Source organism: Carettochelys insculpta, chromosome 30 (assembly GCF_033958435.1).
Source record: "Carettochelys insculpta isolate YL-2023 chromosome 30, ASM3395843v1, whole genome shotgun sequence".
Lineage (NCBI taxonomy): Eukaryota > Metazoa > Chordata > Testudines > Carettochelyidae > Carettochelys > Carettochelys insculpta.
The window spans coordinates 1,046,689-1,073,662 of NC_134166.1; the positions used below are offsets into that span (position 1 = coordinate 1,046,689).

At 64.2% G+C, this 26,974-nt stretch overlaps 1 protein-coding gene across 6 annotated transcripts in view; it reads left to right on the forward strand.

Annotated features, from left to right (window-relative positions):
* Positions 1–26,974, forward strand: part of SHC1 (SHC adaptor protein 1) — a 33,078-nt gene that overhangs the window by 396 nt on the left and 5,708 nt on the right. For 2 of the 6 annotated variants that reach the window (XM_074981287.1, XM_074981284.1), the window contains exons 2-4: positions 9,375–9,451; positions 20,155–20,316; positions 22,253–22,323. In XM_074981287.1, the coding sequence (XP_074837388.1) occupies positions 9,440–9,451; positions 20,155–20,316; positions 22,253–22,323 (245 nt within the window). In that variant the 5' untranslated portion in view covers positions 9,375–9,439. Of the gene's footprint in view, positions 1–9,374; positions 9,452–19,024; positions 20,317–22,252; positions 22,324–26,974 lie in introns of those variants that run through there. The other 4 variants (XM_074981286.1, XM_074981285.1, XM_074981283.1 and 1 more) reach the window with 4 other exon arrangements.

Consider the following 26,974-nt stretch of genomic DNA (forward strand, 5'->3'; position numbering starts at 1 on the left):
GGGCCTGTCCCCGTCCCCCGTCCGAGTGCCCCCCCCCGGCCTGTCCCCGTCCCCCGTCCGAGTGCCCCCCCCCCGGCCTGTCCCCGCCTCCCCGTCCGAGTGCCCCCCCCCCCGGGGCCTGTCCCCGCCCCCCAGTCCGAGTGCCCCCCCCCCCGGGGCCTGTCCCCGCCCCCCAGTCCGAGTGCCCCCCCCCCGGGGCCTGTCCCCGCCCCCCCCGTCCGAGTGTGTCCCCCCCGGGGCCTGTCCCCGTCCCCCGTCCGAGTGCCCCCCCCCGGCCTGTCCCCGCCCCCCCGTACGAGTGTCCCTCCTGGCCCCCCCCAGTCCTGTCTCCGCCCCCGCGTACGAGTGTCCCCCCACCCCCATGAGTGTTCCTCCATCCTGCCAGTTTGATCCCCTGCTGTCCTGGTCTTCTGTGAAAGTTCTTCAGTTGCTCCCTCTGATCACTGGTGCCCTCCTTGGCCTGGTTCCCCAGGCCCGATCCCTTTTTCAGCCTCTGGCTGCCCTTCCTCACGGGTCTGTCCTCCCCACTTCCCCACCAGTCCCTGTTCCTTCGGGCTCCTGTGAGCAACAAACCCCCTTGTTCTGGTGACCCTGCCCGAATCCTACCTGTGGCTCCCCTGCCCATGCCCTTCTTCTCATGGACTGCCCCAGGCTCCCCCTTCCCAACAGACTCCAGAGTGACCAGCCTCCCTAGCACCCCCAATGTCCCCTCTACCCTTGCCACATACCCTCACTGTTTGCCTACTCCAGTGCCCCCCTCTAGGGTGGGGGTTGCCTCTCGGTTCTTGGGTCCTAAACAGTGACAGCCATGGGCCTGTGACTGTTGCTGGTTGTGCACTGGGTCCCTGGGGGCCTTTCGCTCTTTGCTGGACAGTTAAAGTTTATGGACATCCTTTTGGGGCACCGTGGACTGGGCAGTTTCCTGCCTGGTGGCAGGGAGCCTCTGGGTGCTTGTACTTTTTCTTATATGTCATGCACCAGATGGTAAGTGAGGGCAACTTGCAGGGTAAGCTTGGGGCCAGGTGCTCAGTACCTCAGGTTAGAGCTGGTTGTTTAAGGGAGGTCCTGTGCTGGCTCCCCACGTAAGGCCTGTGACTACCTCACTTTGGGCCTGCATGCTGGTGCGGGGATTGCCAGGCATAGCATGCTCCGAAGGTGTGGGCACTGGTTGTGCTCTCGGGTGAGTGAGGAGCAATGCCCTGTCAGTAGTAACTGGGTGCCACTTGGCACAGATGTTGGTAGATGCTTGGGATGGGGCTGGGACAAGTCATTCCTTTCCCTGTGTGGGTTCTGTCTAACTCCAGCCTGGGTGCACTGGAGCCTGAGGCCAGGAGCTAACTATACCTCCAGTGCAGCCTTACTTTGGCTTCCTTTGGCTGCCCCCACTCCCCCCCAGAAGCCCCCTTCCTGCAGGAAGTGGGGGCTGGGGGCCCATGTTTGGTGTTTACATCCCTGGTAACATTTGTCCAGCTGTGATTTCACCACCCCCCGCTTCACCCCCCTTGGAAACATTCCTGGTGTTTCTTCATTTCCTGTTGCTTCCTGGCAGCCTCTCCTCCAGGCAGGCTGCCTCTCACTTGTGCTGGCAGATGGGCTGCTGTGATTTGCTCAAGGGCGGAGGGCAGAGGGTAATGCGTCAGGCATAAAGCCCTGGTTTGAGTACCTGGCCCTGGGATGAGCAGACACAGTGGTGCACTCAGTGCAGAGCTTGGACTCAGGTTGGGGTCTGTTTGGGAAAGTCTCCACAGTGGTTTGTGGGCCTGAGAACTGGGCCCTGGTACTTTGTAAAGCTGAACTTTGCCGGGGGCTGCCAGGCAAACAAGGCTGGTCCCTATGCAGCACTGGCTTGGCCCTGTTCCTGGTGTGGAGCTGGCCAGGGTTAGGGTGAGCAAAGGAATCATACCTGCAAGCCTGTGACCCTAGAGAGGCTCCAGGGCTTTCACAAGGCACGGCTGTTTGTTGAGGGGGAAGGGGGATCTAACTATCTGACCCTGGCGAGCTTGCAGCTGCTGACCATGTGGGTGGGACAGCTCTGGGGAATGCTCTCCCCGTCCCAGCAGACCTTGGAATGTTTGTCTCCTGCACAGGGCAGCTGGTCTAGTCCCATTTGGCCTCTTGTAGATCAGGCTGCCTTGCCTTTGATGTGGACTGGCCTGTCTGATGTGCAGGGCCCTTTGGCAGTCCCCTTCTGCTGTATTAGAGGCAGCTGTGCACAAAGGACACAGACTCTGTGCTGTGTACTGGGCTGTCACTCCTCAGGCAGGACCTGTTGGCTGTAATTTTGCCTGCTTGACTCTTGATCCTGAGAGGAAACCGAAGCAGCACTGTTGAGGCAAGGGCAAAAATGTCCTGTTTGTGCTGCAGGTTCATTGTTCTCTTACCACCAAGCCAGCTGCGTTGCATAAATGCAGTCTCCGTTCTCACCCAGCTTGTGAATTTCCTGCCCCTTGTGGTTTGCTGTCAGACTTTGACTGGTGCATAAACTTTGGGGTTTGTTGCTGATGCTGGTAAATTACATTGCCCTGCTGGAAACGCGTGGTGGGGCGTGCAGCTGGGAGGATGAGTCACAGCCTGTGCTGGTTCTGTCCCTAGGGACCTCCTGCTTTTGTGTCCCAGCCTTACGGCATCTCCCCTCTGGATGTTTGTAAGAGTCTTCCTGAGCCCTTGGCCTCAGAAGCTGCAGTGAGCAGGAACACTGCGAAAGCCCACTACTCCTTCATGCTCCAGCAAAGACAGCCTCCCCACCTGGGCTGGCCTGGCAGGGCTCTCTGCCCTGCTCTGTCCCAGCCTGGGATCCCCCTGGCTGCTGCTGCCTCCATAGCTTGCAGTGCTCCCAGAGTGATGGGGCTGGGCATCGCCTGAGTGGCAGCTGGCTGTGCTGGTGAAGCTGTAGGGCTTATACTGCCTTGCATGCATGATGCCTGGCAGCTCTGCCCTGTGATGTGTTGCTGGCTGCCCAAGCTCTCACGGCTGAACTGTTCCCCTGCAGGCTAAGGAAGTAATCTGGGCTGCCCTCATCACAGCATTGTACCTGAGCAAGGCTCCTGAGAAATGTCTGCCAGCCATGCCTAGTGCTGGCACGACTCCCCTGCCCTCTACAAGGTGCATGGCAGTTGTTCAGCCAGCCTGCATGCCAGGTGCTGCTCTGCTCAGACCTGGGCAGCTGCATCCCCTCCCTTGGCTGCCATGTGTTCGGTAATAATGCTGAGCCAGGAAATGGCTGATAGGAGACAAGATTTAGGCTGCGCAGAAGCCTCCTGCACTGTGAACCCAGTGGGCTGAGAGCTCTGGTGGAACCAGGTGGGTACAGCTGGCACTCATGGTTTGGAAGAAGGGGTGTGAGCCTCAGGCCCCAGGGCATAGCTTCCAGCCTGCCAGCCCCCTGCTCACAAGGGGGACGCGAGTGGGAAGGAGTAGCCCAGCCCTGTAGAGAGCTGGGCTTTCTTTGGTTCGTGTGGGCCGGCTGGAACCTTGGTCCAGCCCCTGGCTAGGAAAAGCCTTTGGCTGACTCTGCCTATGTGAGCAGAAGGAGCTGGAGGGTGCAGGCTTGGAAAGCAGGTTTGTCCCGCGCTTGAAACGTCTGGGTGTGGTATGCACCGGGGCTGCCTACTGGCAGGTGCTGTGGTGCCAGCATCACTTACCAGATGCAGCCAAAGAGCTTCTCCTGGAGAAGACGGAGGAGAGGGAAGGTACCAGTCTCTGGCTAAACGCTGTCCCTCCTCGGGAATCCACTCAGTTCAGCTTGGGAGTAGCTAGGGAGGGGAGAGGCCAGGAGCCAGCCCTGGAGTTTGGGGAAGAGGAGGTGGCACCAGCCCCCTATGACTTTATGCTGCCAGTGCTAACTGACCAGGGTTCCCTCAGCTGCCTCTAGGTCTGCCTCAGCCCTGGGGGAGGGGTTCCTGCATGAAGGGACCTTTGGCTCAGCTGGTCAGAGCCCCTCTAGGGGGCACCTGGGCATCACCTCATTCCAGCACCTCTGGGATGTCTCCTGGGTGCTCCTACACCCCCTGGCAGCATCCCCCAGAGTTATGCCTGCTCCACTCCTTCTGGGGTGTGTTTGCCTTGGCATGGCTTGCCCTGTCCCAGCCCTGGAAAGGGGCCATGCACACAGGTCTTCTCACACAGATTCATGCTGTGGGCTGTTACCCTCAGACATGCTGGCTGCTCCAGGGGGGCATACCTGGCTTGGGCTGGCTCTCATGCAGACTGTCCCCTGCTCTCACCTGGGCCCCAGTGGCAGCCCAGAGGCTGTGCCTCCTGGCAGCTGCATGTCTTTGAGTTATGGGCCAAGCTGGGCCCTGCTCAGCACCTCTTGGGACTGGGATCGTGGCTCTGGCCTGGGCAGGCTGGGTCCAGCCTGCCAGCTAAGCATGCTCTGCCAAGGACATGTGTTTGCATTAGTCTGCCCCACGGGCAGGAAATGCTCCCCTTGGGGCAGCACCCCCTCTTGCACCTGTTGCCTGCTCGCAGCCCTTCCTTCCCTGGGTCTGTCTTGGATCCCGGCTTTTGCACTGCAGGACTTTGCTGGTAGCTTCCCTTGGCTGTCACTAGCCTGGCCTGGCCATGTTGTGCCCTGGCCAGTCAGGCCAACATCACCCTGTATCTCTGTGCAGCCTGGGCTGTCAGCGTAGTGCCACCGGGCTGGGATTGCAGGCCCCAAGGAAGGGCACAGGTGCCACCAGGAAGTAAATTGGGTTTGTTTCCCTGCTGTGCTTGGAGGGGACAGTTCCTGGGCCAAAGGTCCTAGGGACGATGGCAGGGAGTGGGGGGTGGCCTGGGAGCTGAGGAGGGCAGGGCTTCCCTGGGCAGGGGAGGGGGGCCAGAAGGAGGGGATGGGAGGGAGAAGAAGCTGTGTCCTCACAATGCTGGTGTACTGGCCCCACCCGCCAGCTTGTGTGATGCTGTGGGATCCGGGGGCAGTGCTAATCCAGGAAAACTGCACAGTATCTGGGGTCCTGGCAGTGGCCTGGGTGTCTCCCTCGCCTCAGCACTAGGTGAGCCCTGGTGAGTGGGCAGGAAGGGACCCCAGCTCTCCTGGTGCCCCTCAGGGAGGTGGAGCCGGCATGTTTTTGAATTAGAGGTAGACAGTTAGTGTAGGGGAGTCTGGAAGCCAGAGAGGGACACGTGCAGGCCAGGCCCGAGCCAGGGGCTTCAGGCCTGGGGTTCCCTCAGGGGGATCCCTCCCCCCACATGGATCAGACAGAATACTTCTGGTTGCTGCGCTGACAATCTGTACCATGGTGCATCTCTGGCACCAAACAAGCCATCTCTTCCACCTGCTGAATGAGAGTCCCTTCTGACTGCAGGTAGGGTGCAGAGCTCAGGGGTCCCTGTACCCCACGACATCTAGTGGCAGTGGTGGGATCTGCTGCACCCCCTGGCTGGAACATCTGACAGTAAGTGAGGCGCAGGCAGAAGAAGGGCGGCTGGTGAGGTGCAGGCTGGCTGAAGGGCAGTGAGGTGCGGTGCCCAGAGAGGGAGGGGCCTACGGCCTAGCCCTTGTGAGGAGTTACCCAAGAGAGGGCTGGCTTGCTGAAGGGGCTCCCTGAACCATGACGTATTGTCAGCTCCTTAAAACAGACATTGTCTGGTTACGTAGGGAGAGAGGCTCCCTCGTGGCAGATCCACCAGAGCCCAGCTCATTGCCTGGCTGGAGGAGAATGATCACTCCTTGGAGTCTGGGCACACCCTCTGGGGAGACTCCGGATCCCTGCCCAGCTGAGGCTCAGAAAGGGGCTGGGAGCAGCCAGATAAACCACAAGGCTGCTGGGATGCACAGGGCCAATCACAGCTCCTCCCCTCAGCACCTCCTCTGGAATTTGAACCGAGGCACAGGGAGTTGCAGGACCAGGAACAGAAATGCCAAGAAAGGGAAAAGGAGTGCCAGGAACAGGAGCAAATCCATCAGAAGACAGAGAGACCAGCAGCATGAGTGGGCCATGGCAGAGCTGGGAAGCCGAGAAGCCCTGGCTGTGGTGAGTGGGGAGGGGGCCAGGAGGCCTGGGACTGCCAGTCACTTTGAGAGGTTCGTGCTGTCCCAGTGTAAGGCGGTGGGGGACCTGGCTGGGTTTCTCACCTCCTTCGAGTGAGCCTGCGAGGTGCACCAGGTCCCCCCAGCCGAATGGCTCTTGCAGCTCACCCCGTTGCTGGGTCAGAAGACAGCAGAGGTGCTCAAGCAGCTGGAGGGGCTGCAGCCCGGGGACTACGAATGGGTCAAACAGGCCCTGCTGCGTAAGTTCGGGCTGACCCCCGGAGCATACAGGAAGAAGTTCCAGGAGGCGCAGAATCGGCTGGGAGACACCTATGTAGACATGGCCTCCCGCCTGACCCAGTACTTCTGCAAGTGGGTGTTTGGGACGGGGCCAGACCGCAGAGGACCTGATTAAGCTGATGGTCCTGGAACCACCCAACCTGAGGCTGTGGCTCAAGGACCGAAAGCCAGAGAACCCAGGCAGCGTGGGGAAGCTGGCTGATGTGTTCACAGACAGCCAGGCCAGGTGCGAAAGAGAATCCTGGAGAAACTTGTTCCCAGCTGTGCGAAGGAGGGAATCACCTACGGGGCGAGCCCAGGGAACAGTGACTAGCCATGCGCCCCACAGAGGGCCAGCCAGGGCCTGGATGGAGCAGCCAACCCAAGGGACACAACGAGACCTGGGCTGTTATCGCTGTGGGCAGGAGTGGCATAGACAGGCCCAGTGCCCCAAGTCTCCAGACAGGCCCAGCCGGCAGGGGCCTCATGGTGCCGACTGGGTGGAGTCCCAGCAGCCAGAGGATCCGGCTCCCCAGACGGGAGGGGCTGGCAGTATATTCTCAGCTTGAGGTGTGGTGGGAGGGGGTCCACAGGCCACCTCCTCTGGGAGACCTAATGCATCAGAAATGGGCGTCTCCATGTACTGGGTGGGGGCAGGGCGGCCCTGGCAGAGCGAGCGCCTTGTGCCCATGGAGGTGGAGGCAGGAAGGTGATGGGCTTCTGGGGGACGGGGCAGGAGGTGACGCTGACCCGCCCCAAGCAAATGGGCCCAGACCACCTGGTGCCCAACACCTAGCTGACCCTTATGGAGGGTCATAGATGGGACCCCATTCAAGGTACCTGTAGCCTGTGTGCATCTGAAATGGGGGGCGACGAAGCACCCCAAGGAAGTGGGTGTGCTCCAGCACTTGCCTACAGAAATGCTGATGCGGGGGGGGTGACCTAGAGGAGTGGCCAGAAGGACCTGCCCAGTGCCAGTGAGGAGTTAGCAGCTCTGACCTAGGGGAGGGCCCCCAGCACAGGGTGCAGGATCCCGACCCGACAGGCACAGGGCTCATCAGGGTTGGGACTCCAGACCCGGGCAGTGGTGGGGAACAGGTCCTTGTCCCGCCTCCAACTGCTGAATTCCTGGCCGAGGTGCAGGCAGACCCCTCCTTGCAGACGCTGAGGGACTGGGCTGGCCAGGGTGTGGCTCAGCCCCTGGGGGAGACTGTCAGGAGAGATTACCGTGGGAGAGGGGATTCCTGCACCAGGAGTGGCTCCCCCCAGGGAAAGCAGTATCATGGGGGGGGTCCAGCGGCAGCTAGAGGTTCCTCAAAGATATCACTCCAGGCTGCTGCTCCTGGCCAGGAAGATCCGCTCTGAGGGCACCCGGGATCAGGCGCACCCTGATGAGGCTGCTTCAGATCTTTTATTGGCCAGGGATATTTGTGGCTGTGCAGCGGAACTGCCAGGCCTGCGACTCCTGCCCATCGCAGAGGAGCTTTCCCAGCAGGTGGCAATAGATAGAGTGGGGCCTATTGGGAAAGTGACCTGGATGGGGAAGAAATACGTCCTGATGGTGGTGGATTTCTCTACCTGCTACTCCCAGGCTGTGGCTCTGTCCTCTGATGAGGCAGGCACAGTGACAGGTGCTCTGCTGGACATCTTCGGCAGGGTGGGGTTCCCTAAGGGAATCCTTAGTGACCGGGGTCTGACTTCATGTCCGCCCTGCTCCAGTGCTCACAGGAGAAGCCTGGGATCTGGCTTTCCTGCGCCTCAGGGCATCGCTCCTGGCCTGACAGGCTAGTGGGAAGGTTCCTTGGGACGCTGAAGCAGATGCTGGAGGCTTAGGCACTGGCACCCGCAGGGCTGGGAGGAGCACTTGTTCCACCTGCTGTTTGTACTCAGGGAGGTGCCCCAAGGGTTTCCCCTGCTGAGCTGTGGTGCAGAAGGGGGAGGGGATCCCAGGCTTGCTGCGAGTTGTGAGGGGGAAGCTTCCCCGGCTGGAGGATGTCCTGACTTTCTGGGAAAGACTCGCCGAGCTCGGGCCCAGCCAGGGAGACCCTGGGCAGAGCCCAAGGGAAAGGAGGGGCTGGTACGACTGCAGAGGGTGGGGCTGCGCCAGCCCCTCAAAGTCATCCAGCAGCCAAGCAAGGTGGAGCTGGTTCTGTAGGACGTCACCGTGGCAGGCCCAGGCAAAGGGGAGCGCCGGCGTCAGACGAGACTTTACTCAGCAGGGCCCCAAACTTTCCCAGGCCACGGACTGAGCAACCCCACTCGTTTGGTCTGGAAGGGGGAGAGATGAGATGGAGCCCCCGGGGGGCGTGTGTGTGTGTGTGCCAGGCTGCGGATGTGCTCGTGCTGTCCGTAACCTCAGCTGGCAGGTAACACTTCTGCTCTGGAGCAAAGGGGGGGGTGAACCCCAGCTGGCTCCGAATCAGAGGCGGGCACTTAGTGTGAGGGAGTCTGGGGGTCTGAGAGGAACAAAGGCAGGCACAGCCCTAGCCAGGGGCTCCAGGCCTGGGGTTCCCTCTGGGGCGTCCCTCCCCCAACAGGGGTGGCCGGAGCACTTCTGGTTGCTGTGTTGAGAAGCCTGTGCCACGCTGCATCTGTGTCGCCTGATAAACCTTCTGCTCTGCCTGCTGCGTGAGAGTCAGCCCTGGCTGCAGATGGGGGGCAGAGCATGGGGACCCCTGAACCCCATTACAGAAGCAGGATCCCTTTCATGCTCCCACTGCAGCCCCTGCTGCTCCTTGTCCCCGTATCAGCTGCACTTGTCTGTGGGTCCTGGAGATGCTGTAGGAGTCTTGGCTGCAACCCCAGCCCTCCTGCACTTGGCTACCAGGCGGCCTCCCAGTCCCCTGTGTCAGGCCGGCAGGGATCCACACAAGTAGCTGGGGGCTGCCCTGGGTGATCCCCAGCAGTCAGACGCCCCCTCCCTAGCTTGTGGAAGGGCTTTTGCAGCCTCTGAGCTCCAGGGCAGGCTGGCTGGGGCTCTGGGAAGAGTCTCCTTTGAGGTGCTCCCGTGGGGCTGCCCCAGGGATGTGGCTCATGGTTCCCTTTGCCCCTCAGTGCTGGGTGCACAGCGGCCTTCTTGGGTTGGGCCAGGCTGCCTAACTCCCTGTTTGTCACCGAACCGCAGGTCGGACTCCAGGAGAAGGGGCTGTGCAGCTCTGCTCCCTGAGTGTGGCCGTTCCTCTGGCCCGGATGGAGTACGTGGTAAGGCCGGCGGCTCTCGGGGCCTGTGGTGGTGGGTAGGCAGCTTTGGTGACGGGCCAGACTTTCCTTCTCTTGCTCGGCCCTGCCGGCCTCCACTGGCCTCTCCTGGGCCGGGCCTTTTTGGGCTCTCGGTCATCTCCTTGCTGAGCGGCCGGGCCCACAGGGCTATGAAAGTTACCCCGGGATCCCACATGTTTTCCATCCCCCACCTCCCCACTGCCTAGTGCAGGGTTTCAGGGAGCCTGGTGCGCGTGGATGGGCGCGTTCTGGGAGATGACAGACCCCTTCGCTCTGTGGGATCTGGTAGTGGTTTTGCCTGCGCCTCTGTTGTGTCGTAGAGGGAAGGACCTGCTGCTGGCTGCACCTTGCTGAATGTCTGCTCGCCTTCCTGGGGAGCGTGTTGCATGCTTTGGGGCCTCCTGTACATCTGCTGTCACTAGCGCCGCTTGTGAGCCCCTTGGGCACACCCTGACCTATGGAGCATGTCTCTAGCCCATTGGGTGGCTGGCTGCCCATCAGGGTCACAGCCTGCTGGGGGTTTCCAGAGCACCCCACAGGACCCTCTTTCCCAAAGTGTGGAACAAAATCACTGGATCCCTACCCCTTCTGGGAAACGGGCCCAGCCAGGCAGGTCCACCACACACATTTGGCCCTGCTGGGCTGAGCAAGCCCAAAGGGGGCAGTGGGCGGAACAGGGTTTGCAGGCCGCTGCCTGCCCAAGCTGGGGGCCTGGTGTGGTGACGATACCTTGTGTCAGCTGGTGGCAAGAACAGGCAGCGGCTCCCCTATGCAAAGCTGAGTCTGGTGGCCTAAGGAGTGAGCCAGTGGACACAGCAGAGTTGGGGGCAGGGCTGGTAGGGCCCAGGAGGCATGAACTGGGGCAGCCTCTCCTGAACTTGCACAGGCTGACTGGCCGGCTGTGCTTCTGTGTGGGTCTCCTCCCGCTGCGTCTCTGCCAGCCGCTCGCCTGCTCCCGAACGAACGCTGACTCAGCTCCCAGGCTCACACGTTCCGGGAGGCATCTGGCATCCAGCTCTGTCGTAGCGGCCCAGGTAGAGCTGGGAGGGTGCTGTCTGGCACAGAGCCAGGGCCCCCAGCACCTGAGCTCTGCTCCTCAGAGCATCCAGCAGAGCAGAATTGTCGCTTGCTGTGCGTCCGCGTCCTAACACCGCGTTGGTGGTTTTCCCCATCAGCTTTCCGGAAGTGGGACTTGCCAGAGCCAGTGCAGCAGCCCTGGGCTGGAGCAGTTGCTTTGAAAGAGGCTGGATTCTGCTGGAGCTTAGTGTCCTGAGAGTGCTGAGCACTCAGCAGCTTGGCCCTCTGAGTTCCTGCACTGCCTTGCCTGGCTGGACAGCTGCATGGGCCCTGCTTCCTGGCCTCTGCTCGCGGAGCCCTAGGGCTGGCTTCCCATCCGCAGGCCCCAGGCAGGGGCTGGCTCCTGGGGGAGCTTAGGTAGCCTCACAGGGTGCGCCTGTGCACCAGAGGTTGAAGGGGAGTTAGGCCTCTGCAGGCTGCAGTAAACAGGCTGGGTCAGGCCAGGGGCCCCTGGAGCCCGGGCTCTTGGCCTACCTGCTTTCCCAGTCTCAAGGGATCTGGGCAGGAGTCGGGGTCCGGCTCTCCAAGGGCCTCAGCTCACCATCTCCCAGCCCTTGTCCCTGCATCATATCATTACTGGGAGCAGCTCCTCTACCTCTCTGAGGCACCCTGGGCTCCTATGTGGGGATCTGGTTTCTCTCTCTCTTAGCCCTGGGCTCCCTGCCCTCTCCAGCTCCCCTTCCTGCTGCAGCTGACTCCTCTTCCAGCCTGGGCTAGCCCTGGCTACTGCCTGTCCCTGCCTGCAGCCAACTCTGTTGCTTCCTGGGCCCAGCTGGTCCGCACACAGGCAGTGCAGAGCTATAGGTTTAGCTGGCGGAGCCCCCTGTCCCATGCACTCCATCTCAGGGTGATTGCGCCAGGGGGTGGGGTGCAGAGCTGCCAGTTGGCCTGAGGAAGTGGCTACTATAGTCAGTCTGATCTGGTCCTGGGGAGCTGTGAAGTCCTGTGCTGCAGAGATGGGGGAGCCTGTACTGTTCACTGTCCTGAGGGGAGCCCAGGGCTGGACGAGCAGGAGCTGCAGGCTGGGAGTGAGGGGCACCGGCAGGGCTGGGGGTGTGGGAGCCCAGGGCTGGGCTGGCAAAGGCTGCAGGGGCTGGGAGTGAGGGGCACCGGCAGGGCTGGGGGTGTGGGAGCCCAGGGCTGGGCTGGCAGAGGCTGCAGGGGGTGGGAGTGAGGGGCACCGGCAGGGCTGGGGGTGTGGGAGCCCAGGGCTGGGCTGGCAGAGGCTGCAGGGGGTGGGAGTGAGGGGCACCGGCAGGGTTGGGGGTTGGGGGTGTGGGAGCCCAGGGCTGGGCTGGCAGAGGCTGCAGGGGGTGGGAGTGAGGGGCACCGGCAGGGTTGGGGGTTGGGGGTGTGGGAGCCCAGGGCTGGGCTGGCAGAGGCTGCAGGGGGTGGGAGTGAGGGGCACCGGCAGGGTTGGGGGTGTGGGAGCCCAGGGCTGGGCTGGCAGAGGCTGCAGGGGGTGGGAGTGAGGGGCACCAGCAGGGCTGGGGGTGTGGGAGCCCAGGGCTGGGCTGGCAGAGGCTGCAGGGGGTGGGAGTGAGGGGCACCGGCAGGGCTGGGGGTGTGGGAGCCCAGGGCTGGGCTGGCAGAGGCTGCAGGGGCTGGGAGTGAGGGGCACCGGCAGGGTTGGGGGTGTGGGAGCCCAGGGCTGGGCTGGCAGAGGCTGCAGGGGGTGGGAGTGAGGGGCACCGGCAGGGCTGGGGGTGTGGGAGCCCAGGGCTGGGCTGGCAGAGGCTGCAGGGGGTGGGAGTGAGGGGCACCGGCAGGGCTGGGGGTGTGGGAGCCCAGGGCTGGGCTGGCAGAGGCTGCAGGGGCTGGGAGTGAGGGGCACCGGCAGGGCTGGGGGTGTGGGAGCCCAGGGCTGGGCTGGCAGAGGCTGCAGGGGGTGGGCGTAAGGGGCACCGGCAGGGTTGGGGGTTGGGGGTGTGGGAGCCCAGGGCTGGGCTGGCAAAGGCTGCAGGGGCTGGGAGTGAGGGGCACCGGCAGGGCTGGGGGTGTGGGAGCCCAGGGCTGGGCTGGCAGAGGCTGCAGGGGGTGGGAGTGAGGGGCACCGGCAGGGCTGGGGGTGTGGGAGCCCAGGGTTGGGCTGGCAGAGGCTGCAGGGGGTGGGAGTGAGGGGCACCGGCAGGGCTGGGGGTGTGGGAGCCCAGGGCTGGGCTGGCAAAGGCTGCAGGGGCTGGGAGTGAGGGGCACCGGCAGGGCTGGGGGTGTGGGAGCCCAGGGCTGGGCTGGCAGAGGCTGCAGGGGGTGGGAGTGAGGGGCACCGGCAGGGCTGGGGGTGTGGGAGCCCAGGGCTGGGCTGGCAGAGGCTGCAGGGGGTGGGAGTGAGGGGCACCGGCAGGGTTGGGGGTTGGGGGTGTGGGAGCCCAGGGCTGGGCTGGCAGAGGCTGCAGGGGGTGGGAGTGAGGGGCACCGGCAGGGTTGGGGGTTGGGGGTGTGGGAGCCCAGGGCTGGGCTGGCAGAGGCTGCAGGGGGTGGGAGTGAGGGGCACCGGCAGGGCTGGGGGTGTGGGAGCCCAGGGTTGGGCTGGCAGAGGCTGCAGGGGGTGGGAGTGAGGGGCACCGGCAGGGCTGGGGGTGTGGGAGCCCAGGGCTGGGCTGGCAAAGGCTGCAGGGGCTGGGAGTGAGGGGCACCGGCAGGGCTGGGGGTGTGGGAGCCCAGGGCTGGGCTGGCAGAGGCTGCAGGGGGTGGGAGTGAGGGGCACCGGCAGGGCTGGGGGTGTGGGAGCCCAGGGCTGGGCTGGCAGAGGCTGCAGGGGGTGGGAGTGAGGGGCACCGGCAGGGTTGGGGGTTGGGGGTGTGGGAGCCCAGGGCTGGGCTGGCAGAGGCTGCAGGGGGTGGGAGTGAGGGGCACCGGCAGGGTTGGGGGTTGGGGGTGTGGGAGCCCAGGGCTGGGCTGGCAGAGGCTGCAGGGGGTGGGAGTGAGGGGCACCGGCAGGGCTGGGGGTGTGGGAGCCCAGGGCTGGGCTGGCAGAGGCTGCAGGGGCTGGGAGTGAGGGGCACCGGCAGGGCTGGGGGTGTGGGAGCCCAGGGCTGGGCTGGCAGAGGCTGCAGGGGGTGGGCGTGAGGGGCACCGGCAGGGCTGGGGGTGTGGGAGTCCAGGGCTGGGCTGGCAGAGGCTGCAGGGGCTGGGAGTGAGGGGCACCAGCAGGGCTGGGGGTGTGGGAGCCCAGGGCTGGGCTGGCAGAGGCTGCAGGGGGTGGGAGTGAGGGGCACCGGCAGGGCTGGGGGTGTGGGAGTCCAGGGCTGGGCTGGCAGAGGCTGCAGGGGGTGGGCGTGAGGGGCACCGGCAGGGCTGGGGGTGTGGGAGTCCAGGGCTGGGCTGGCAGAGGCTGCAGGGGCTGGGAGTGAGGGGCACCAGCAGGGCTGGGGGTGTGGGAGCCCAGGGCTGGGCTGGCAGAGGCTGCAGGGGGTGGGAGTGAGGGGCACCGGCAGGGTTGGGGGTTGGGGGTGTGGGAGCCCAGGGCTGGGCTGGCAGAGGCTGCAGGGGGTGGGAGTGAGGGGCACCGGCAGGGTTGGGGGTTGGGGGTGTGGGAGCCCAGGGCTGGGCTGGCAGATGCTGCAGGGGGTGGGAGTGAGGGGCACCGGCAGGGCTGGGGGTGTGGGAGCCCAGGGCTGGGCTGGCAGAGGCTGCAGGGGGTGGGAGTGAGGGGCACCGGCAGGGTTGGGGGTGTGGGAGCCCAGGGCTGGGCTGGCAGAGGCTGCAGGGGGTGGGAGTGAGGGGCACCGGCAGGGCTGGGGGTGTGGGAGTCCAGGGCTGGGCTGGCAGAGGCTGCAGGGGCTGGGAGTGAGGGGCACCGGCAGGGCTGGGGGTGTGGGAGCCCAGGGCTGGGCTGGCAGAGGCTGCAGGGGGTGGGCGTGAGGGGCACCGGCAGGGCTGGGGGTGTGGGAGTCCAGGGCTGGGCTGGCAGAGGCTGCAGGGGCTGGGAGTGAGGGGCACCAGCAGGGCTGGGGGTGTGGGAGCCCAGGGCTGGGCTGGCAGAGGCTGCAGGGGGTGGGAGTGAGGGGCACCGGCAGGGCTGGGGGTGTGGGAGTCCAGGGCTGGGCTGGCAGAGGCTGCAGGGGGTGGGAGTGAGGGGCACTGGCAGGGTTGGGGGCTGGGGGTGTGGGAGCCCAGGGCTGGGCTGGCAGAGGCTGCAGGGGGTGGGAGTGAGGGGCACCGGCAGGGCTGGGGGTGTGGGAGCCCAGGGTTGGGCTGGCAGAGGCTGCAGGGGGTGGGAGTGAGGGGCACCGGCAGGGCTGGGGGTGTGGGAGCCCAGGGCTGGGCTGGCAAAGGCTGCAGGGGCTGGGAGTGAGGGGCACCGGCAGGGCTGGGGGTGTGGGAGCCCAGGGCTGGGCTGGCAGAGGCTGCAGGGGGTGGGAGTGAGGGGCACCGGCAGGGCTGGGGGTGTGGGAGCCCAGGGCTGGGCTGGCAGAGGCTGCAGGGGGTGGGAGTGAGGGGCACCGGCAGGGTTGGGGGTTGGGGGTGTGGGAGCCCAGGGCTGGGCTGGCAGAGGCTGCAGGGGGTGGGAGTGAGGGGCACCGGCAGGGTTGGGGGTTGGGGGTGTGGGAGCCCAGGGCTGGGCTGGCAGAGGCTGCAGGGGGTGGGAGTGAGGGGCACCGGCAGGGCTGGGGGTGTGGGAGCCCAGGGCTGGGCTGGCAGAGGCTGCAGGGGCTGGGAGTGAGGGGCACCGGCAGGGCTGGGGGTGTGGGAGCCCAGGGCTGGGCTGGCAGAGGCTGCAGGGGGTGGGCGTGAGGGGCACCGGCAGGGCTGGGGGTGTGGGAGTCCAGGGCTGGGCTGGCAGAGGCTGCAGGGGCTGGGAGTGAGGGGCACCAGCAGGGCTGGGGGTGTGGGAGCCCAGGGCTGGGCTGGCAGAGGCTGCAGGGGGTGGGAGTGAGGGGCACCGGCAGGGCTGGGGGTGTGGGAGTCCAGGGCTGGGCTGGCAGAGGCTGCAGGGGGTGGGCGTGAGGGGCACCGGCAGGGCTGGGGGTGTGGGAGTCCAGGGCTGGGCTGGCAGAGGCTGCAGGGGCTGGGAGTGAGGGGCACCAGCAGGGCTGGGGGTGTGGGAGCCCAGGGCTGGGCTGGCAGAGGCTGCAGGGGGTGGGAGTGAGGGGCACCGGCAGGGTTGGGGGTTGGGGGTGTGGGAGCCCAGGGCTGGGCTGGCAGAGGCTGCAGGGGGTGGGAGTGAGGGGCACCGGCAGGGTTGGGGGTTGGGGGTGTGGGAGCCCAGGGCTGGGCTGGCAGATGCTGCAGGGGGTGGGAGTGAGGGGCACCGGCAGGGCTGGGGGTGTGGGAGCCCAGGGCTGGGCTGGCAGAGGCTGCAGGGGGTGGGAGTGAGGGGCACCGGCAGGGTTGGGGGTGTGGGAGCCCAGGGCTGGGCTGGCAGAGGCTGCAGGGGGTGGGAGTGAGGGGCACCGGCAGGGCTGGGGGTGTGGGAGTCCAGGGCTGGGCTGGCAGAGGCTGCAGGGGCTGGGAGTGAGGGGCACCGGCAGGGCTGGGGGTGTGGGAGCCCAGGGCTGGGCTGGCAGAGGCTGCAGGGGGTGGGCGTGAGGGGCACCGGCAGGGCTGGGGGTGTGGGAGTCCAGGGCTGGGCTGGCAGAGGCTGCAGGGGCTGGGAGTGAGGGGCACCAGCAGGGCTGGGGGTGTGGGAGCCCAGGGCTGGGCTGGCAGAGGCTGCAGGGGGTGGGAGTGAGGGGCACCGGCAGGGCTGGGGGTGTGGGAGTCCAGGGCTGGGCTGGCAGAGGCTGCAGGGGGTGGGAGTGAGGGGCACTGGCAGGGTTGGGGGCTGGGGGTGTGGGAGCCCAGGGCTGGGCTGGCAGAGGCTGCAGGGGGTGGGAGTGAGGGGCACCGGCAGGGCTGGGGGTTGGGGGTGTGGGAGCCCAGGGCTGGGCTGGCAGAGGCTGCAGGGGGTGGGAGTGAGGCAGGGTTGGGGGTGTGGGAGCCCAGGGCTGGGCTGGCAGAGGCTGCAGGGCTGGGATCCTGTACATAGGAGTGGGCTAGTGGAGCTCAGGTCTCCTTTGGGGTGGGTTGAGCGGAGCCCTGCACAATGCTCTGAGTGCCCTCACTGCCTGTGCTGCCCCACGTCCCCACGCCAGGGCTCAGCCCTGTTCTGGGAGCGAAGGAGTTAAGGCAAAGCCCTGGGCAGCTGCTTCCTGTGTGTGTGCCTCAGTGAACAGACCTGACTCCTAGGGGAGTGGAAAAGGCAGGGTGAGTGGTCAGGCAGGGGCTGCTGTGCCAGGCTGAGCACTAGGGAGCTCAGCCCTCCCCCCGCTGGGGCTGGGGCTGGGGCTGGGGCCGGGGCTGGTCTGCACAGGGTCCCTGAGGCAGTTGGCGGGGCACAGCCCCACATGTGGTGGGTGCAGGGATGGAGCCGCGATGCCAGGCACTCACAGGGCAGGCCTGGGCGGGGACCGGGGTCCTGCTTGGTGACCCCATTTCCATTGGTTGGCGGTTCACCCCTGCAGAGGGCACTACACAGGTGCTGGGCCTCTGGGGCAAGCCTCTTCTGTGGCCTGCCACAGGCCCAGCCTGGCCAGGCTGCGGGCAGAAGTGCTCGGGGCAGGGCTCAGGGATGTGCCAGGGCTGATGGCTCACTGCTGCCTGCACCTCTTCCAAGTGACCATGCAGAGCTGCTCTCCCACAGCCGGGCAGGGCCGATCCAGCTCAGGGCTGGGTGTCAGGAGCTGTGGGGAGCACTGGTGAGTCCTGCTGGGAGGAGGGGGCTGCTCCCTGCCTTGGAGCCGGGGCTGCGGAGGCTGGCTGCAGCTCCCTGCTATAGGTAGGAGCTGCCTCTTTGCGAGGCCACACACTCACTTGGGAGGATGTTTCCAGCCCTGGCCAGACTTCTCTCCATTGCTGCTGGTGGCTGCCTGCCAGGGCTTTCACGGTGGCTGGGAAGCACAGACACCTGGCGCGGGGGTGGTGCTCTAGTAAGGTGGTGCTGCACCGTGGCTTGGAGCCGATGGTGCTCATGTGATGGTGGCCATGCCCGGGAATACCTGTCCCGTTCTGTGGGGCCCAGCTCCTGCCTCTCCGCCTCCAGTCAGAGCCATTGAAATCTGGCGCTGGGCTCAGTGCTGCAGCTGCTACCGACTTGCCCCTAGTGTTTGCAGCCCTCCTGGCTGCAGAGAAACCAACGGGATTTGGGTGCAGCCACGGCAGAGCTGGTTTGCCTTTGCAGAGAGCCTGCGAGAATAGCTCTGAGGGCTGTGGCCTAAGGCGCGTGTTTACTCTGAACACTAATGAGGATGGCGCGCCAGCCCAAGCATCCCTTGGTGCGGCTGGCTGGAGAGCTCCGGGTTCTCTGACTCCGACGCAATTGTATGGCCCTGGGGGGCGGCAGTTTGCGTGTCATCTCTGTAGATGCTGCTGATCTGTATCTCTCCCTTGCTCTTCATTGGTACAGGCTGTGACCTCAGCCCAGGGGTGCCATGTCAGGCTGGCTGCAGCAGTGTGCTTTGGCGGGGGAGTTGCCCTGGCCTGCAAGCTTGGGCCTGGCTGATGGTGACTCAAAGGGCTGTGAGATTGTGGGTGTCAGGATCTCAGGGGCCCTGGCAGGTTACGCCCAGTGCTGGATGAAGTTGGTGCTCAGAGCAGCTGTGGGGGGAGTGACGGGCAGGTTTGGGAAGGGCAGTGGGGTATGCAAAGGGCCAGAGAGCAGGTAGCGAGCCCGGGCACGGCACAGGGAGGGCAGTAAGGTGTGGGGGGAGCCATCATCGGTACAGTGCAGCTCCTTGGTCTGTGCTGCAGGGCCCTGATTTACCCACCCTCCCTATGCTGGAGAGCCAGTGCCCATGATGCTGGGAGCTGTGGTTCCCCCCCACCTTTGTCCCTGCAGAGGGAGGGGATGACCTTGCCCTTGGGCACCCAGCCTGTGCCTGCCCCACGTGCTCAGCTCAACAGGCAGAGTCCCCTGCTCTGCCGGTTGCCCATGTGTGGTGGGGTTCAGGGGTCCCCAGGCTCTGCCCCATCTGCAGGCAGGGGTGACTCTCACTCAGCAGAACGGCAGGTTTTGTACCCGACAGGGCACAGTGTGGTACAGAGGGGTCTGTGCAGCCGGCAGGAACAGCCAGTCCGATCTATGCTGGGGAGTGGAGGGCCCCTGGGGCCCCCGGAGCCGGGGCCTCGCCCCCTCCTCGGTCTGTCTCTCTCTCTCTCTCTCCCAGCCCAGACTCTCTGCTCCCAACTCCCAGTCCCCATTCAAACCCCTCAGGCTCCACCTCCCCCTCTGTCTGCAGCCCGGAGGTGTCACCTGGGCGCCTGGCTACTCCCGGCAGGAGCCCCCCCCGGATTTTTCTTTTTCTGCTCTAGCTCATCCCTGCGCCCCCACCCCGAGGGAGGCCCCTCCTGCCAGGCTGTGGGCAGCCGCTGTGAGTCAGCACTGCCCTTGCGATTGGAGCAGCCCCCGCTGCTCTGCTCTCCCGGGAGCCGCAGTCGCTCAGAGCTCTCCCGCCCCGCAGGAAGCAGCAGCAGCAATTAGTGGGGGCTGCAGCAGCTCCTCCCTTCCGGGCTGACCCCTCGGCCGGCATCTCGGGCTGGGACCAGCCGAAGGCCCCGGCTTCCTGGGCCCTGGCTGAGCAGCCGCCTCTCTCCTTCAGGCCCGCGGGGCCGCCCGCCGCCTCCAGCACGTGGGCCGAGGCCGTGGCGTCCGCACGGGGGCCTTGGCTCCAGGCTGCGGCCCAGCGCGCAGCCGGCCGGGGCTGGAACACGCCCCGGGGCTGCCTCGTCTCCGGGCGTTAAATATTCGTGCCCTTGGTTCCCTGCTCGGCGGGGGCAGCAGGACGGGGCGGGAAGGGGCCGGGGGCGTGGCTGCGCCGCCTGCTGAGGACAATGGGCTCTGGGAAGCAGTGAGGATATCCTGAGAGGTGGCGGAGCGGCCGCCCGGGGCTGCCTCGCCGGCCGAGCTGCGCAGCCGCGGCCCCGGCTGCAGCCAGCGCCGCGCCTGCTTCCTCTCTGCGCCCGGGAGGGGACCTCGCAGGGTTCAGGGGTTGCCGCCCTCCCCGTGCTGAGCCGCGGCTGGCTGGAGGGACCCGGCAGCGCTGGGGCTCGCGGGGAGATGAGCTGGGGCTGCGGACGGGCGCTGCTGCTCCCCGGGAGGCGACTCCCCCGTGCGGCTCGCGGGCGCTGACGCCCCCGGGGCCATGCGACACTGGCACGGGGGCCAGCCCGGCCGTTTCTTTCCGGAGTTCCTGCTCTGCCAGCTGCCGCCGGCCCAGGGGGCTGCCCTAAGGGACGCGGCGGGCCGGCCCCCCAGCATGGATCTGCTGCAGAAGAGTAAATACAGCCCCCTCCGCAACGAGCCGGTCTCCTCCCTGCAGGAGGCAGCGGGGGCCCCGGGCTTGCCGGGGGGCTCCTTGGTGGCCGCACCATCCCTGTCTGGCTCCCTGTCGTCCTCCTCCCTCAGCCCCGTGCTGCCCCTCGGCGAGCTCTCGGCGGAGCCTGAGGACAGCCCCACCGCCCTCTGCTCCTTCTTCCCCCGCGTGGCCGGCCTGAAGCTCTCCTACCCCGCCCACCTGCTCGGCCTGCGGGCCTTCTCGGGCGGCAGCAGCGGGGAGCCGGGGGCGGCGCCGGCCCCAGGGGGCGCGCCCAGCCCCGACTCAGCGGGGCCTGTCGCTGTGTGTCCCCAGGAGATGAACAAGCTGAGCTGCGGGAAGAAGACGCGGGTGGAAGGTGGCCAGCTGGGGGGCGACGAATGGACCCGCCACGGCAGCTTTGTCAATAAGCCCACCCGCGGCTGGCTGCACCCCGACGACCAGGTCATGGGCCCGGGCGTCTCCTACCTCGTGAGGGTGAGTGCGGCGGGGGGGCTGGCCCGTCGGGCAGAGCGCGGCGTTGCGCCCCGGGAGCCGGCTGCCCTGAGGCCGGGGGTGGGGCAGGGCAGCGTCGCTGAACCGTGTGCCCCAGCGTGGTGCCTGCCCCTGCGGAGGGGACAGCTCGCGAGGGTGGCCCTGCAGTGCTGCTGCTGCTCCTGGGGCAGGTCTTCAGCCTCCCGGCGGGGCCCTTCCTCCGCGGGCGGGGGAGCTGCCCTGGATGCGCTGCGTCCTGTCTGTGACCAGCGAGGTTTTCCTCCCCTTTGTGGCGCGGGTGCCCTGTCATTTCCAGCGCCTCTGCCACTGCCCCCCAAGGGTTGCAGGTGGGAGGCGGTTGCCAGAGCCCTGCGTGCAGAGCGGGGCAGCAGGACGGGCAGGGCCTGGAGGCTCTCTGCCCATGTCCTGAGGCAGTGCAGGTGGCCAGAGCCTGCTCCCTGCCGGGGGTCCCTTCCACAGTGCCAGGGGTGCCTGCCCTCTGCCCAATGAACATTGGCTTTGGCCATGGGGGGCTTCATCCGAGCTGTCCCATCTCCCCAGCCAGCGGAGAGCAGCTCCCCGCGTGCCCTGCTGCCGGCTACTCTCATGGAGGTGTCACGTTGTATGCTGGGATCAAAGTCTGTGCGGGCAGCACCATGCACTGGGCTGCTCTGACCCCCATGTACCTAGGCACAGGAGTTGCTGGGCACACCGAGCCATAGCTGGAGCCGGTCCACGGGCACTGCTGCCTAGACCCTGCCAGGCTGAGGGAATGCTGGCCCCTGCACTGGCGTATCGCTGCCATGCTGCAGAGGACTTCCTGGCCATGCCAGGGCATGTGCTTAGAGCCGGGGACTCAGTACTCTGCTCCGACACACCCTCAGTCTTGGTGCTGTCTGGCCCATGGGGTGGTGGCTGGGGCCCATTTGCAGAGCCCTGTGCATGGCACGGCAGCACCAGGCACTACCCTGCGTACCAGCCCCAGTTGCCCTTGCCTGCTTGCCTCATGCCTTGCAGTGCTGCCTTGGGCTGGTTCCCTTGACAGGGTGAGGGTCTCTCGGGGACATTCAAGAGGGGCTGGGGGAGGGTGGGGGACAGGACTCAGCTTCCCATGCCCTGCCTGCCCTGTGACAGTGTGCCAGGCTGAGAGCAGCCACCTTGTGTCTTGTGACCTGAGCCAAGATTAAACAGAAGGTTCCAGCTTGCTGAGGCGCCTCCCCCCCGGAACACTTCACCCCCATGCCTGCAGGAAGGGAAGCAACAGGAAAGCCTGGATTTAGCTCTTCAGAGAAGCACACCCCCCCCGCCCCCCGCATCAAGGCCACAGATGGGAGGGTCACTGGCTAGAGAAGCTTTGCTCCTAGAAACCAGAAGTGAGAATGACTGTCTGCCTGAGCGCCCAGCCCAGCTGGGGCCAAGGAGCAAACATCACCCTACTAGCTCCCTGCGATGCGCAGGTCGAGGCTGGTGAGAGGGGCAAGGGGGAGGTAGGTCCAGGGTCTGCCTAGGAGTAGGCAGCTGGGGCACGAGCAGTGGCAGAGCTGCCCAGAAGTAGGGGAGGGTCACGCGTGATGACTGAGCCGCCCGGCTGCGTTTGGCACCTCAGTTTTGCTGGGAGGTGCCTGGATTAAGTTGGCGTCCCTGGGATGGTGCCCCAGAGCTGGCGACCAGCCCTGTCCTTCCCTGGAAGAAATACTGGGGGGTTCTTCACCACTGATATCTCTGCCATGGCGTTGGGCAAGGCCAGCTGGTGCCCAGCCACTGCCCTGGTTCCACCCCTGCAGCTCCACCTACAGGGCTGGGGAGATAGGGAGTGTGCAGCAGGCCCCGAGCGCAGAGCCGGTGCTGGGGAGCAGCCAGCCAGCAGGGCAGCCGTGGGCTTGGCAGGAGCGTGACCCCTGCCTGCCCACTGATGCGAGCTGCTTCTTCTCTCTCTCAGTACATGGGCTGCGTGGAAGTGCTCCAGTCCATGCGGGCGCTGGATTTCAACACCAGGACTCAGGTCACCAGGTGAGCCCCCACCAGCACTTGGCTGCTGCAAGGAGGTGTGATGCAATAACTGGGCACAAGCAGACCGGCCTCGCACAAGGATGTGCACCACACATACACGCTGCTTTGTGTGGCTGAGCCGAGCTCGGGGGAGCAGAGCAGGAGCCTAACCCTTCGGTGCCCTCACTCCACACTAATGCTGATGGGTGGCAGCTGCTGGGGAGATAGCAAAGGTGCCAGCTTTGCTCATGTCTGAGTGACAACTCCCAGGGAGGAGTCAGGGAGACCAGTGTGTGATGGGGTTCTGGGGTCCCCCAAGCTCTGCACCCTGTCCGCAGGCAGGAGAGTCTCTCACTCAGCAGGAGAACAGCGGGTTTATTAGCTGACAGGACACAGCATCGTACAGAGGAGTCAGTGCAGCAGGCAGAGACAGCCAGTCCAATCCATGCTGGGGAGAGGAGGCCCCGAGGGACCCCCAGAGCCGGGGCCTTGCCCCCTCCTTGGTCTCTCTTTCCCTCAGCCCAGACTAACTGCTTCCAACTCCCAGTTCCAATTCAGACCCCTCAGGCTCCACCTCCTCCTTTGTCTGCAGTACAAAGGTGTTACCTGGTTGTCAGGGTTACCCTCAGCAGGAGCCCCACATCCTCTGTGAGCCCCTCACACACACACACGGGTATCCCCCACTCCATCACATCTCTCCCCCCTTCCAGACCGAACTGAGCGGGGTCACTCAGCCAGTGACCTGGGGAAGTTCGGGGCTCTCCCCTTGTGACAGGGCATTGGCTGTACCCTCTGTTCTCCCCTCGATGTGCACCACCTCCACGTCATAGTACTGCTGGGGGAGGTTCCAAGTCAGGAGCTTGGTCTTGGCCCTTTTCATGTGATGCAGCCGGGCAAGTCCCTTTAGTTCCCTTGGGTTGGTCGGTCTCCCTGCTTCGGCCCCGGTCCGTCAGCCACGTTCTCAAGTCAGGTGGGCAGGGCCCATACAGATGCTGCAGCACCAACAGATCAAACAGGTCTTTTGTGGTCTGGGTCCTGCCCCATCTGACCACCAGTCCATACAGCTGCTCCGGCCAATGTCTGGAATTCAGTTACAGTCCAGTAAAAAAAGGTACAAATGCTTCCACCCTTGGCATTTAGCCAGACCACCACAATGGCTGTGTGCCTCAGTTTCCCCTTCCATGCCACACAATAGGTTTGGAATGTTCCTTCTCATGTCAGAGGTTGCAAGACTAGTTACAGGGAACAATGGTAACATATCAGAGTACAGATTCCTTCAACATACAACTCATGCTTCTACATCAATGTCATCATGTCACATGGCTCTTTCCAAACATTCAGTACATGGTACAATTCTACAGCTTTTGGTAGCAGCACCCCTTGGTTACAGCAGTCAGCGTGAGTAACAGAACAACCCCATTGCAACTGCACGTTTACGTTGCTCTTTGGTAGACCACAACTTTTGTGCACCATCCTTGAAAATCTGGTATTTTGGGGATAAATGGCTGAGGCCTTTCTTAGCACCATCAAGTTCTAATCTTCTCTCTTGCCCCCTGGGGTGGAAATTTGATCTCTCTGGCTGTGCCCTCCCTTCTAACAAGAGCTGGGCCATTGATGATCTCAGGGAGATGGCCCCCTCCCAGCCAGCCTGGAAATTTGCAAACCAAACTGCTTTTTGAGAGTTGTTTTGTGAGTCCCAGACGCAGAATCCACATGGAGGAATCCCTGTTTATCCCTTACTGGCCCACCAGGACCACAGCTCCTTTATCCTTCCCCCTCCAACGACTGCCTCCCCATGGAATCAGAAGTGGAGTCCAGTATAAGAATATAAGTGTTTCCACCATCTGGAGATGGGGAATTGCTGGCCCTCTCCTGCATCCTACAGAGACTGACTGTGCAGCTGTTTTACTTGGTTCTCACAGGGCTGCTCACACTCCCTGATAGTTTTCACTTTACTTGCATCAACTTCCAATTCCTGAGAAACTTTTACCCTGCCTGCTTTGGACCCTTGCAGAGCACAGCCAGTGGTTTCACACTCAGGCAGGTCCTGGCCATCAGGAGCTGAAACAAACTTCTCCCCAGGCAAAGGGCTGCTCTGGCTCTTACAGACATGCACCTTTCCTGTTCACTCTCCTTCACCTCACTCCCATTTTCTGCAGTCCCCACAGACGGGTCAGGAAAAGTTTCAGGGAAATTCTCTTCCTTAAGAGCTTCCCCAAACAATAACTCACCCCTGTCTGCCTCCATGGGGGCACTGCTCCCTTGAGCCACAACCAGCTCCTGGGTTTCACCTACACCCAGGATCACTTCTGGCCCATCAGGCAGATTCCCACGTAATCCCCCTCCAGGCAGACAGCCAGTACCACCGGACAGAAGTTTAGGATCCCTTTCCTCCCTTCTGCTACCAGCTCCTTTATCTTCATCAGTCAGCGTAACTCCATTGCCCGTCTGTTCTTGTGTCCTGGCGAGAGGATGACTCTGGTAGGACAGAGTCCTCTCACCCCCTCCCAGTAACACCTCAGCATCAGGCAAAGAACAAGTACCAGAATCGTCTGGTCTCTGGGATTCCCTGATGATCCTAACTGGATTAGACCAAGTTAAAGCATCATCCCCCCTGAGAGAGACAGAGGTAGGCCCACTTCCCATCTGGGCTTCAGCTGCCCTCAGATCCAGCTCTGGGATCTTGGCTCCATCTCGAGCCCCCACAGGCTCAGGCAAAGGATTCACTTCCCCAGAAGCAGAAGCACTTTTCTTGCACCAAGGACCAGTGTCCTTAGCAGGGATACCACTGCCCATCCCAGAGCCATTCCCTCTGCTCCAGCCCCCATGGCTGGATTCAGAGACACACCTGGAATGCTCTTTTCTGGTGGATCCTTCTCCAGCCACCCTAGGCTGGGGAAGTCTTCCTCAGACAATGGGCTAGTTTCCTCATTGGCACCTTTTCCAAACGCAGGCTCTGCTCTCTCCCCAGGCTGCTGCTGCTGTTCAACACAGACAGACAATGGGAGACACTCTCTCCTTTGTCCCAGCCCCCCGGCTGGTCTCCACACACACACAGAAGGTGGAGCAGCTTCTCTCACAGACAACTTGCCATTCCCAGTGGACAAGCTGCTTTCCTGCACAGACACACAGGCACCTTCCTCCGCCCAGGCCTGGAAAACTCTTTGCAGGTCTGTCTTGGCCACTAGTAGATGATGGGTTGGAATCGCTCCTTCCCTCCTTGAGCTGCGGCAGCCCACTCAGTTCAGAGCTCCAGGCAGTCCAGGGTTCCCTGCCCCAATCCGGGCTCACCTCTGCAGGATTTTCCTTAACCCTCAGCTCTGCCACTGCACATCCACGCTGTCTTGTCCAGCTTCTTTAATCTCGATTCAGTTTCCAGGTGCTGCCACTTCACAGCGGAGTTGCTCAGTGTGGTTGCAGGCTCTCAGGCTGATGCCCTCTGCACCCCACGATTCCTGGAAGAATCCCTTCAGTGTGCCAGGCTCCTTGCGGGTCACAAGCTGCCCAGGGTTAGGCCGTAGGCCCCTCCGCCCTCTGGGACCGACTCCAACAGACTCCCAGCAGAACCCCTTCTTCAGTGTGACACCCGCTCTCAGGGACCATGAGCACACTGTCTTGGGAAGAACTCATTCAGCGTCAGCCTCCTCAGGGGTCACTTGTTCCTGGGGGTTGGGCTCTCGGCCCCTCCACCTTCTGGGACCGACTCCAACAGATTCCCAGGAGTAACCCCTCCTCGGGTGTGACACCCCCTCTCGAGGACCACGACCGCAGTTGCTTGGGTTCGGCCGCAGGCCCCTCCGCCTTGGGGAGCTGCACCTCACTGCCCGTCAGCACACCAGGGTCTCGCAGGCCCCTCTTCTTCTTCTGTGGCGCCCGTCACTTACTACTGGATGCTCCATCCTCGGGGTGCAGAACATCCCACTTCTGACACCAGTGTGATGGGGTTCTGGGGTCCCCCAAGCTCTGCACCCTGTCCGCAGGCAGGAGAGTCTCTCACTCAGCAGGAGAACAGCGGGTTTATTAGCCGACAGGACACAGCATCGTACAGAGGAGTCAGTGCAGCAGGCAGAGACAGCCAGTCCAATCCATGCTGGGGAGAGGAGGCCCCGAGGGGCCCCCAGAGCCGGGGCCTTGCCCCCTCCTTGGTCTCTCTCTCCCTCAGCCCAGACTAACTGCTTCCAACTCCCAGTTCCAATTCAAACCCCTCAGGCTCCACCTCCTCCTTTGTCTGCAGTACAAAGGTGTTACCTGGTTGTCAGGGTTACCCTCAGCAGGAGCCCCACACCCTCTGTGAGCCCCTCACACACACACACAGGTATCCCCCACTCCATCACACAGTGCATTTGAGCCTGGCCCTGCCCCTGGTTGGGGTCCATGTGCAGTGAGGGGAGGATGGTTTGGGGACTTTCGAAGCCCCCCCCCGGACCATTTCCCCAAGACTTGTGTGTATGAACAACTACAGCCCCTTGCGGGGCCAGCATGGATGACCACACAGAGCCACTTCTGAGTCCTGGGTTCGGGGCCCTCTCTGTGTAGTTTTGCTCGCCCGAGTGTGTGTAGATCTGCCCTCCCTGCACTCAGGGGTCTGTGTGTCAGCAAGCCCTCGGGGAAGGATCCCCAGGGGTGGGGTGAGGCTAAGGCCTGGCTGCTCTCTGGGGCTGCCCTGATTCTG